We start from the raw sequence: 12971 nt of genomic DNA on the forward strand, positions 1-12971 counted from the left end.
GCTGGTAAAGGTAACCATAGTTCCATCCACTGTCCAGTCGCAAGGAGGATTTTGGTAATGCATGAACTGCATTAATGAATGGAGGTGGAACTTAAAAACAGGACTGGAAAAATATTTGGGTGTTATCTACAAAATATTTATAGGAGAAACTGGATGAAGATATAATACCAGTAGGAGCAGATGTGAAGAGTGAGAAGTGTATTTCGTATATCATTGCATTTCAGCATTTGCTTACACTGTAGTCACTTTATTAAATGTCCAACTCTGATCCCATTTAATATCATTGAGATACGTTTTGATTAACCCCTTTGGCGCTGATGACGAGCTCAGCTCGTCATCAGTTGCGCCGCTCGCACACTGATGACGAGCTGAGCTCGTCATCTAACGCGGCTTTTTGAAAAAAGCCGCGTAGCGCGAAAACCGCCGCAGCGCGCATGCGGTTAAAGCAATATTTTCGATCTCTAGTATCATAAAAGCAACATACATTGTACAAAACATAAGTATGAATACACACACTTACATATGCATAAAAGACAAAATCAATTATACTCCCAACACAATCCCATACTAGGAACAAATATACACATATATTTTTTTAGTTTTATATAGCGCAAACTGGACCCAAAGGGATCAAAGCGCTTTACATACGCACCTGTTGCATTACAGAGAGACACATTCATTTTTGTTAGGCATGAGGGAATTAAGTGATTTTCCAAGAATCACAGGTTGTTTGAACGTCCCTTGCTGAGACTCAAATCCGGATCCTCAGCTTCAAGGTCGACAACTCGAGCCATTAGGCTACATACTTTCCCCCTTCTACTCTTAAATCATTTTTATATGTGAACAATGTTTATAAAGTGCCACTTCAAGCAAGGTCGTACAAAAGGGGGTGGTGATGGACGGAGCATCTGAACCAATCAAACACTCACACCCAGTCAAAAGATCTGGGTTTGATCCATCACCGTTCTTTAGCCCACTCTGCCACTCCAGTTCAGACATGGCTATATGCAAATCCGTCTGACCCTGTGCCTCATGGGAACAGTCCAGCCCGAACTGCCAAGCCATGCCTTCCCTGGGCCGGAAACAAGCTTCCGAGGACCGGTTTCTGGCATTACAGCCGTCTTCAGCCCGGCTTGTTTGAATCCAGTGGCAAAGTGAGCAAGGGACTCATGTCTGAGCATACCCTGCCACACTTATGGTGGCCAAAGCGGTACAAAAGGGGGTGGTGATGGACGGAGCATCTGAACTAATCAAACACCCAGTCAAAAGATCTGGGTTTGATACATTACCATTCTTTAGCCCACTCTGCCACCCCAGTTCAGACATGGCTATATGCAAATCAGTCTGACCCTGTGCCTCATGGGAACAGTCCCGCCCGAACTGCCAAGCCATGCCTTCCCTGGACCAGAAACAAGCTTCCGAGGACCGGTTTCTGGCATTACAGCCCTCTTCAGCCCGTCTTACTTGAATCCAGTGGCAAAGTGAGCAAGGGACTCACGTCTGAGCATACCCAGCCACACTTATGGCAGAAAAGCGGGGCCCTAGATGGTCGCCATCTCCTACTAGCTCTTGCTAACTAGTGTTAGTGACAGCTAGGTAATAGGGAGATAATTTTATCTCCGATTTCTTGGCTTTTAAAGACAAAAAAGTGGAGATAAATCCCTTGATAATATGCCCCACAGTTTCCAAAAATCTTAAGGCACTTTTAGTGGATGCTGAAAAATTAAGGGCTATCTTCTCCCAGGGTCCGGTAGGAAGAGGTACTGGACACAATGGTCTCTCTTGTAATTTCCAGTGCTTATCAGAATCCAGGCACTGAGGACAAGCATTCACCAATGAGTGAACTTCATTATTCATGCCGGAGCAGCAGTAAAAGTGATGCAACTTTTTGGATGTGGAGGAAAAACCTAGCCATCCACTATGAGCACTTTTAAGAAGACCCGCCTGGAAGCTAACTGGTGGGATGAACCAATGTTGTGTTTCATTTTCATATGAAAGCTCAGAGGCTACCTGCGCATATGCATGAAGATCAGAAGTATGGCATCTGCCACAAGGTCAGCCTTCCTGGACATGTTTCATCTTACATTCAAGAACATCACCTGCTTTGAAGTAATCTGAATCCAAAAATACTTTATCACAGACACTCACTCCATCAACAAGTGTCAAAACAAACTCTTTTTTCATTGTCATAAACATCTTCCCAACAACTCTCTTTGAGAGGCAATCTGGTGAGGCCGTCCATCCGAAAGTTCTTTTCACCTTGTACATATTTTATTGAAACATCATACTCCTGCATCTTAGATAAATATCTGACTAAACAAACAGAAGCATTACAATGCCCATTACCATTCAGTCAATAAACCAATGTTTTATGGTCTGTAAAGATGTCAACATTTGTTCCCCAAAGATAGGAATTGAACTTCTGAGCAGCTCTTACACATGCTAATGCTTCTCTTTCGATAGTGCTATAGTTCATTTCTGCAGTTTTGACTGATCTAGAGGGAAAACCACTGTACACTTCTTAATATTCACCATTTGGTCCAAGACTGCACTCAAGCCATACATGCTAGCATCTACACGTATGACATACCTTTTTTCCAGACACAAAGAGTTGTAACGCAGGTGCCTCAGCAACTAGTTTCTTAGTTTGCTCAAAAGCCTTTTCCGGAGATTATAACCAGTCAAACGTGACAGCATTCTTAGGAAGGCATCTCAAAGGTTGAACAGCAATGGCATACCCAGGTAAAAAACAAGCATAATATTCACAAAGCCATAAGAATGACCGTAGGGTATCTTTGTCAAATGGAGGAGGTGCTTTTTGCATGGCCTCGATGTTGCCACATTTAAGGCGAATCCCTTCTGTAGATATAGTGGGGCATATTATCAAGGACGGGCAATACATTATCGCCACTTTTATCGGCAGGAAACTGCCGATAAAACGGCGATAATGGGCTTGATAATATGCTCTATAGAATTCCTGTCGAAGCCCATGTTAGATTTCTTCACATCTAACATGGGCTTCGATAGGAATTCTATAGAGCATATTATCAAGCCCATTATCGCCGTTTTATTGGCAGTTTCCTGCCGATAAAAGCGGCGATAATGTATCACCCGTCCTTGATAATATGCCCCAGTGTTTCCTAAATAAACTATTTCTAAAGTTAAGAGTTTACACTTCTCAGGTTTGACTGTCATCCCTTTGTTTTTAAGAATATTGAGAACATGCTTAACAACGATCATGTGTTGTTCAGCATCAAAACAGGAGTTCAAACAGGAGCGCTCATTTCATGGAAAACGAGTTCAAGGCCAGGAAGAAACAGGTTACACTTTTCAGGTATACTATTCTGTGAAGCACTGTGCTTACCTGAATGAATCACCCTTTCTAATGCAATCAAGATGGAACTAAAGAGACCTTTGCTGCTTTCAGTTGTAGCAAATTGATCATTTGGAAAGCATCAACACCATTTCATGAAAAAAGCTGCACTTTCTAAAAGCACACATTTTAAATAAGTGGATGTGGGAAAATATTTCCTTCAGAATTAAAAACTACTATTTTGAAAAACAAATATTCTGCATTTTCACAATGCCCTACAAACATTATAGGAAGCCACCTTAACCATGGTTCCTGTGATCCTGCTTTAGGTGTTTTGGCGGGGCCTTTTCAGTCCACTACTTGGATTCCTTCTGTGAGCAAGACAGATTTCCTCCTAATACGAATAAAGGGTCAAAGAGAAGCTATCCGAGCTCTACCTCAACCTACCATCAAAAATACATTTGATTTCGTACTTTATTCCAGCTGCTTAAAGTCTGCGTTTCATCTCTTGAAAGAGACACATCCCCTGAAAAAGCATTGAACTAATGTCATTTTCTGGACATTTCATGATCTTCAAGCAGCTCTATCCACTGATCAGGTCTTAAAATATCTTGACTTCAGTTAATTTCTCTCTCTCAGCATCTGTAGCAGACATAGGTCTGAGTGCAATTCTCACCCAGGACGAATACAGCTTTGTGAATATGGTCCTGTTTCTTAGCTGAAACCTGCTTCGTTAGGAGACTAAGGGCCATATGTATCAAGGTAAAAATTAGCGATTCTGTAATAGCGATTTTTAAGAAATCGCTATTTCAGAATCGCTAATTGGTAAGTATCCCGAAAATTGCAATTTTTTAGCGATTTCTTGAGATTCTTTAATTGCGAATTCGCAAATTGTGAATTCGCAACTAAGGAATACTTTCCCATTCATTTCTATGGGCCAGGAGGCCCATAGGAATGAATGAGAAGTTATTCTCAATTTGCGATTCGCAATTTGCTAATCGCATATTGAGAATAATTTCAAGGGTGCAGGGGTGTCCAAATGACACCCTGTTGCACCCCTGAAATATGCATGGGTGCACATGTGGCACATATACATGCCCTAAGGCCATGTATGTGCGCCACATGGCACTTTAAAAAATGCAAAAATGTGCATTTGTCAAGGAATTCGTAACTTACCTCCAACTAGAAGTTGGTGGTAATTTGCGATTCCTTAAGGCCATTTAGCAAAATGTTTTGACTTCTTACATTGCATTTAAGGAATCGCAAAATTTGCGATACCTTAAATACAATCGCAAAATAAGGAATCGCAAATTTTGCGATTCCTTATTTTGCATGCAGATTTGTGTGATACATACCATTTTGCGAAAATGCATTCGCAAACGCCGAAATTCTGCAAATTTTGGCGTTTGCGAACGCATTTGGGCATGGTACATATGGCCCCAATTCTTCCACAGTTGTTAAGGAATGGCTCACCAACGAACCTGTGCATTACCTTTTTTATTATATGGGCTGTCATTACCTGAAAATGCCCCACAACGAAGACAATATCTCCTATGGATTCATCATTGTGTAGTTGTTACAAATCTGTATTACCTGAAAATGTAAAGGATCCCTCAATGCAGGTCATACTATTGTTCCTCGAAGCAGCAAGCTACCCTACCCAATTTTGCAGTTTCCTTGGGATCCATGATAGGCTGGGTCAGCACAGCTCCTCAAATGACACCAGCAACACCACACAGCAAACACCAACTTGTTCAGGCTAGATTCTGCTGAAGCAGGACAGGCTGCCCAGAATTGGCAACCTTGCGGCTATTAATCGAGAAGAAACTTGCAGACTACTAAATTGCTGCCATCTTACACCTCTGCTGCCTCTACAGGGCTCTCCGAGTAGCTGGTGACCATTGTCGCCAGCGACGCTCAAAGAGTGGCAAACAGAGGGCTTTTTGACCCTGGACTACCTCTTTGAGAATGGCGCCTTCATACATTATGATGTGCTAGTTGGCAACTGTGATGCCCTGCATGCACACTTCCTATGCAGTACATAACTACCACTGAAACCTTGTCTCATTCACTCCTCTAATATCTTCACACACTGGGAACCAGAGACTGCCTTATTACCTGGCTATCTGGGCACTCCAATACCCCAGGCAGGTCACCCTCATGCGCCTGAGTGACAAATGGGAGGCTGACAAGACCAGATCCCTACCTGATAAGGAATGGAACGAATCCTGGTTTACTCGGCGACAGTATGGTGAAATGCCCGGTTAAAGCTCCTGCAATTCTTTGTGCTTCATACAGCATATCTAGCTCTGGAAAGAATCAACAGATACTTTCCTGGTGCTTAAGCAGTTTGCCCCCACTGCCTCAAACAGGATGCAGACTTTTGCGACATGTTTTGGGCGTGCCCATCACCTGGTCCCTACTGGCCTTCAGGCTTCTTTACTTTACTTTGTAGACTTATAGAGCGCAGGAGAATCATCCTAAAAGGGGATCTCTCTGCGCTATGGGAGGAAGTAGGGAGGGCACACCCATCTAGAACAACCAAGTATTTAGAAGTTTCTTAAAACTGGGTAGCTCACTGCAAGCCCTGATGTTTGATCGCAATTTATTCCAGTGGCTCGCAGCCAAATAACAGAAGGCTCTACTGCCCTTCGTTACCCTCTGTATCTTCTGAATACATAGAAGGTTGGCATTACTAGATCTTAATTGTCGGGCCGGTTGATACCGCCTGAGTTTATTGCTGAGATAAACAGTTCCTTCCCCCTGTAATGATTTGAAAACAACACAGAGCATCTTAAAAATAGCTCGTGTCCTCACCGGGTGCCCATGTAACTGGCTCAACAGAGGGACCAATGGGGTCTGTGTCGGCTTGTTTAGAGCGAGGCGGGCTGCAGTGTTCTGCACTACCTGCAGACGTATTAGTAGGTCCTGCATGGCACCCACCAACAGCGAGTTACCATAGTCCAGCCGACTTACCAGGAGTGACTGGACAAGGGTATTCCGCGCTGACAAAGGGACCCAGGAAAAGAATTTCCTGAGCATCCTCATTGTGCCAAAACACGTGCCAGACACTATCTTGACCTGCTCCTCCATAGATAATTCATCATCCATCCTGATGGCCAAATTCTTGGCCCATCTCCTGGGTGACAGAGCTTCGCCCAACTCGGGCGGCCACCACTCAGGGGACCAGATAGTCTCAACTATCCCGAATAGCAGAATTTCTGTTTTTGAGGAATTGTGTTGTAAGAAATTCCTCCTCATCCAGACGGCAATACTAGACATGCAGCTTCTAAATTTCTGTTGGGTTGACATAACATCTTCCTCAATGGGAACAATTAGCTGCGTGTCATCCCCATAGGAAATAGTCTCAAACCCAAGGCCTCTGATGATGTCAGCTAGGGGTGTCACATATGCATTGAACAGGGTCGGACTAAGTACAGAACCCTGCCGGACACCCCTGTCCACCCCTATTGTCTGTGATACAAATGAACCCAACTGGATGCTCTGTGTCCGCCCCGCTAGAAAGCTCTGAATCCACTCTAGAGCCTTACCCCTCACCCCAATCCCCCCCAGTCTGTCCAGCAGCAACCAGTGTGAGATGGTATCAAATGCTGCTGACAGATCAAGGAGGACTAGGATCACTGGAGTCCCTCCGTCTAATGTCATCCTGATGGTGTTCGTCTCTTCTAACAGTGCAGCCTCCGTGCTATGTGATGCACGGAATCCAGACTAAGAGGGATCCAGGAGATGATTCTGTTCCAGATAGTGGGAGAGCTGTTGGTTCACTAGAGTTTCCAGAACCTTCGCACACCAGGGGAGGAGTGAAACAGGCCTGTAGTTCTGCAGCTCAGACGGATCCGCCGTCGCCTTCTTTAGGAGTGGCTTAACCTGTGCTCTTTTCCACTCATTCGGAAATATAGCTGTCTCCAACGAGATGTTGTATATTTTAGAAAGCGCATCTGTCAGCACTGGGCTGAGTATTGATATCACAGCCGGTGGTACAGGATCAGATGGCGAGCCCGACATTACACAGCTTAGTAGGGAGCCTACTTGCTCTCTACCTCCCGCAAGTAACCAATTTAATCCCTCCACACGTGGGAGGTCTGTGCCTTGCGTTGTTTTCTACAACCTGTGAGACATTTCGCCATACTCCAAGCAAGATGCATCATAGCGCTTCATTGAAAAGCTATTTAACTTCCAAGTCCGGTGGTGCAGAGACATTCAACCCTGGCTTGGGGTGAGGCTGAGAGCACTGCGCGTCGGGCAATTACAAGCCCTCCTCTTTCTCGTTTCGCCCAGTCTAGATCACATCCTTTCTGACTGCGCATAGCATTGCCACATTATTGTGCTCTGCACAGGGAAACCTCCCATCTTCACTCCGACACAGCCACTATATATATTGCTTGCCCCCGCCTTATTCATTTCCCTCCCCTTCATAATTAAATTAGGCCTTTAGTGGATTGGCCTGCTAGAATTTGGCCTGCCTTCCTTCTACAATTGCACATGCTTAATCATCTTTCTTGGGCTGACTTATGATCCTGCTTTCCCTATAATTACTACTACCTCCCAGAATGGCATATGATTGTATTGTATTTTTGTTACTGCCATTATTGCATACTGTAAAAATAGTAAAGAGCATTAAAAAGCAACAGTCGCCTTGGAAAACTCGAATGTGCAGGACTGCTGACATTGCCATTTTTTTACTGATAACACTTGTACTGACATTTGTGCCTGTTTGGGTGGTCACTAGTGTATTGCTACCAGAACAGATGTGGTTACTATTGCACTGTGGCAAAATTTGCTTTTAGCTCACAAAACATTCCTTGAGCAGAAGTAGCTCTAAGTTGAAGTTCTTATAAGTTACCTTCTCCAATTTTCGTTGATCGCAGAATTTGAATTATAGGAATGCTGTGCCTCATTGGTTTTTTTTAACAAAGTTACAATTTCTGAAAGGTCACTCACACAGTGAAAATTCTTGTTAAGATGCGTCATTGGTCCCTGCTCCAGCATTGGTACCCAGATTCTTCAAGCAATTTCCAGATACGTCTGATTGTTCGCAGGACAGGAATATTATTGAGCTGACGCAGTTCCTTCTGCCTCGCTCTGACCAGATGCCTCGCTCAGAAAAAAATAACATAGGCCTGCACAGATGAGAGTGGGCTGGGTTATGGTGAGCCATGACAGTGCATTAGCACTGACAGGGACTTACTCACCAGGAAGCGGCCAACTCTCTGGTGCAGGCTTCTCTTAAGGCACTCTTCCCTGTCGGGGGACGCAGTGCTGCAGGGCGATTGCATCGCATATTTGCACTCAACATGGTTGTTTCTCCTACCAAAAAGCACTGGGAGTTGAGTTAAGGAAGCATCTTATTTCCAAATTCAAGATGGCCGATGGGACTTAATATTCAATCTAATGTTTGGCAAACAAAAATGGAGGTCTAGAGATTGTGGAATATCTTCCGGCATACACGCTATAAGAGGGGAAGCCTCTTGTCACTTCCATGCTTTCACAAAGTTATTTTTGGTCTTGCTCATCTTTCCTGTTTTTTTGTCCCACGTTTTTTCTAGGAATTGGAGACATCTTCTCTTTTATCAAGTTCTCTAAATCCTTCTCCTTTCATCTCCAGCTGCCTTGCAAATCTCCAATACTACTCTTCACCATCTTCTATGGCGGTTTTTTGCCAGCTGCTTTTTTTCTTCTTGGGGCTCATTTCTTGAAGGATCTTGCTGATAGGTGCTACCTAGTCGGCAGCACTGTAGCTACTGGAAGGGGCCTGCCTTACATCTGGCAGCCAAGAACATAGAAGACAGAACCCGAAAGGTGCCATTGACGTGACCGACATCACAGGAAACTAAGGCACTTTTTTGCAGACAGTTAAAAGAGCAAGAAGGAATGTGCCATTCAAATTGGATACCCAAAAAGTGGGTGATTGCATATAAAGTGCTTTTAAGATAACCAATAGAACCTGAATAGGAATCACTTGTGCACCAGATGCCAGGGCAGTTGACGAATGTGGGAGAAATGTGAGCCTATATTTTTTGGTCTGTTACTACTTGTGCTGAAGTATTTTGGATCGGTTGTAATTTTTGTGATTAATGCCAATTTCATGAGTGGCCCTGTATCTCAAGCTCTTTGCAAACCCATATTTGCGCATGAGTTGGAATTATTATTGTACATGTATGTTATTGTACCCGGTTATAACTGAGTGCAACATGGTGTGCACGTCCTCTTTAATTCAACAAGTCAAACCTATGAGAATGTGACAAGGTAGACATGCCTGCTAAATACTGAATTTTGGTACTGGTATTTCCCATTATTGGTGGATACACTTATAATATGTACTATTTATTCATGGGCATATACTGATGTCTCATATTTTATAAGGTGTGACAAATATCACAGCCTTCTCGAGGCCACTCATTACAAGGGCCCATGAGCATTCGATACTGATCCAAGTAAAATGCTACTCCCATTTTTTATTTATTCTCGATTTAACCAAAGAAATTACCACATGAATGCAAGCATGCAAAGAAATACAACTTACCCAAGGTTTCATAAAGAAGGCCAGCATTTTCTTCATGAAAACTGGACTCCTCAATGTAGATACTAAGCCTTGGTGAAGCGGCTCAAGAATATTTCCTTTGCTGGAAAGATGCAAAATGTATATTGTGAAAGCAGTTGGGTAAATACATTTTATGGGAATAACACTGTAAGTGCAGATTAGGTTTGCCCATAGTGGTCACAAGTAGTATTTGTGATTTGAGATGGGCCTGAGTAAAGCCTAGTTTTCATGATGTGAGATGTACAGTGACAGCCCTCCTATCCCACTGGATTCATGCACCATCCCAGAGGCATCCAGGTCAAAAGCAAAGATACAGCTTCTCACGCTATTTTCTAAGGACCAGATTTGAGTGGGGAGGTTATCCTCATGAGTATGCAAATTGGAGGCATCAGCTAAATCAGGATTACAAACGCAGTGGGAAAGCCGCTCTTTTAGTGTTTTCCCTCATGGGCATTTCACCACCTGCAAGCTGGTGAAACCTCTGGGTGGGAAACTGTAAAATTACTGTCACAATCAGGTGCATGAGTGCAGATTCACACACTAATTCCAGTGCTTAATTTGTAAAAAAAAAAAGAAGTGCAGGTGCTAAAACTTTTGCCAAGGAGGCCACCGCTCACGTCTTCCTCCGGGGAGCCCCAATTTCAACACTCTCACTGCCTCAGTCTCTATCTTCTAACCTTGATATGTGGTCTGTCCCCTAAGTCTTTGATCTAAGAGTCTATCCTCGAACCTCTCTAATTGTTTTCTATCATCTTTGTAACACCCTGTATTTCTGATTTGCCCTCTATTCATTTTAGCCCTGCCCTTTTTTCTCTTCACTTTTATCCATGCTCTGCTCTCTCTCCCCTCGATCTTGGCTCTTTACTATCACTCTCTAGCAGTGATTAGCAGCGTCTCCATTTTATTGTTTGTCTGCATTTCTTCCTCTGTCCTGTCCTCCACATCCTTTCATTCTATCTTCTCTCTTCTTAATGCTTACTTCTTCACATCATGGCTGCTTTCTCTTTGTATCGGATTTGCTCTCCTCCTTTTCTTCCACTTTGCTCCGTTATATTTCGCTCCTCTCTTGTTGTTTCTTCTCTTCACTCTTGCTGTCTCGCATCTCTAACATTGCTGCTGCCTGTGACCACTGTCGTTAGCCTGTACATGTCCCTGCTATTTTGAACTCTGCGCCTTCCTCTTGTCATTCCTAAAGAAGCAGAAGATGACGTGTTTTACTTTCTTACCTACACCGAGTGCAAAAGCAAAATGTACACCAAATATACACCAAATTTGCATATCATAATCAGTGTGGTATGACTGAGTTTATTGCGGAACAGGTGGCTGCTTGAGCACAGCAGGTCATGTCACTGCTAGTGCTGCCTGTAATTAGTATGTCCAGGGATGGCGATGGCATAGACATCCACTGCCCAGCTTGCTGTGACCCTGCCTGCTACAGCACAGGCATTGTCGCCAGCAGTAATGCTGCCAATGCCGGTAAATATGGCTGTGGTGCCTACTGGACTCACTCACGCTCAGCAATTACCATGCTGGGGTGCAGCCACAGGTTCTACAGGTGACGCCATGGCGCACAAAAGTTGTGTTGGGCCACAGGCGTACCGAGCACATTGAGGATAGCAGCAATGCAGGGCTGCCGGATATGCTACTCTGGCTACGCAACAAGTGGAAAGTCCACACTTACTTTCATTTATTCTTCCTCAAGAGCCCTCACTCCCAAGTTCCAAATGCGCTCTTGCAGCTTCCTTGCCTCAACTCCGTAATGAGCCAGACCCCAGCTACAATTATCCAATGGGAGGCTTAGGCTCAGGCAGTGGCAGGGTGTAGCAGACTAGGGGAATAGAATGCAAGCCATGGTTCGTCTATGACTTCTTGGATTTTTGATCAGCGTGATGACACCATCACTAACGTGGTGATACACAATCATGCCTGCCTGGACAGGCGTATGCCGGCCTGCCTATGAACATTTACCTACCAGTCACCATGCAATGTTTGTTATTCTTTTTATTTTGAATTTGAACAATTAATATTGAGACCACCACCTGTAGGTTCAGATATGTTAGCCCTGGCCCTGTGTAAGAAGTGCAGGTGCTCAGCACCTGAGGGCACCTGCTCAAATTAAGCACTGACTAATTCTCTACTTCTCAGCAAGCAGTTAGGAGCACACTCTGAAATGGACTCAAATTCTCTATCACAAAATGACTGATATATTCAGTATTAGTAATTCTGGGTGCAAACTTGCCAATGCAGGATTACAGCATCACTTATACTAGAAACCAAAGTATTTTGCTGCCAATTTCAGTTAAGACTGACATAACTGTACTGAAAGTCAACAAAAATCCATTACTAATTGGGCTGGCCATCTGCCCTGCTATTAAAATAAACAACATGTCGAAAGACACATAGTCCCTTAGACCTACTGCTCTAATTGCTGCGAACAGCAGCTGCCACAAAAGTGATATATCACCAAATGTACTGCATTCAATTCTTTCAAAACGAATCTTGTCCTTATCTTGATAATCCGTTGTGTTGGTTTTCATATGACTTTATTCCTCACATTCTCCTATTTTATTGGTATCATGCTTAGTCATTTCTGTATCCATTAACACATCACCGGCTCATCCCTGATGCATTTCAGAAGGATTTCAAACAAAAATAAACACAATTACTTGATGAAGATTAGACATGCATTATTAAGTTCCAAAACAAGCTATTTTTGCATTATTCGCAATATCGTGAACGTAACAATCCATGCATGAGATGTACCCTATTATGAAGGAAAACACATCAATCATCCATGCCCCATAAAAAACAACGTGATAATAAATGCATGGGTGTGCCTAGTTAACTGCAAACACCATCTGCAACAAAATGCCCGTTCATTTTTTGCATAAAATCCAGTTTCATTGTTACCTGTTCCTGAATGGATGCAACCTCTACCTAGCTCATCTTGAGGCACCTTAAGTAGTGACTCAATGGAAATCCTGCACCTTACTTGCTAAAAACAACAGGCAGATGGTAGATGAAGCTAGAAATATCTCAATTGTATGCTGCCAAAAGCCCAGTGGGTTTAATGTAGTAATTGTCTGTTAGTCAATC

General features: G+C 43.5%; 1 protein-coding gene across 2 annotated transcripts in view; it reads right to left on the bottom strand.

Annotated features, from left to right (window-relative positions):
- LOC144800424 (vitamin D3 hydroxylase-associated protein-like) overlaps window positions 1–12971 on the bottom strand; it is a 654091-nt gene that overhangs the window by 124092 nt on the left and 517028 nt on the right. For both annotated transcript variants that reach the window (XM_078671680.1, XM_078671681.1), the window contains exon 10: window positions 9858–9957. In XM_078671680.1, the coding sequence (XP_078527806.1) occupies window positions 9858–9957 (100 nt within the window). The remainder of the gene's footprint in view (window positions 1–9857; window positions 9958–12971) is intronic.

Source organism: Lissotriton helveticus, chromosome 1_2, assembly GCF_964261635.1.
Source record: "Lissotriton helveticus chromosome 1_2, aLisHel1.1, whole genome shotgun sequence".
NCBI classification, from domain to species: Eukaryota; Metazoa; Chordata; class Amphibia; order Caudata; family Salamandridae; genus Lissotriton; species Lissotriton helveticus.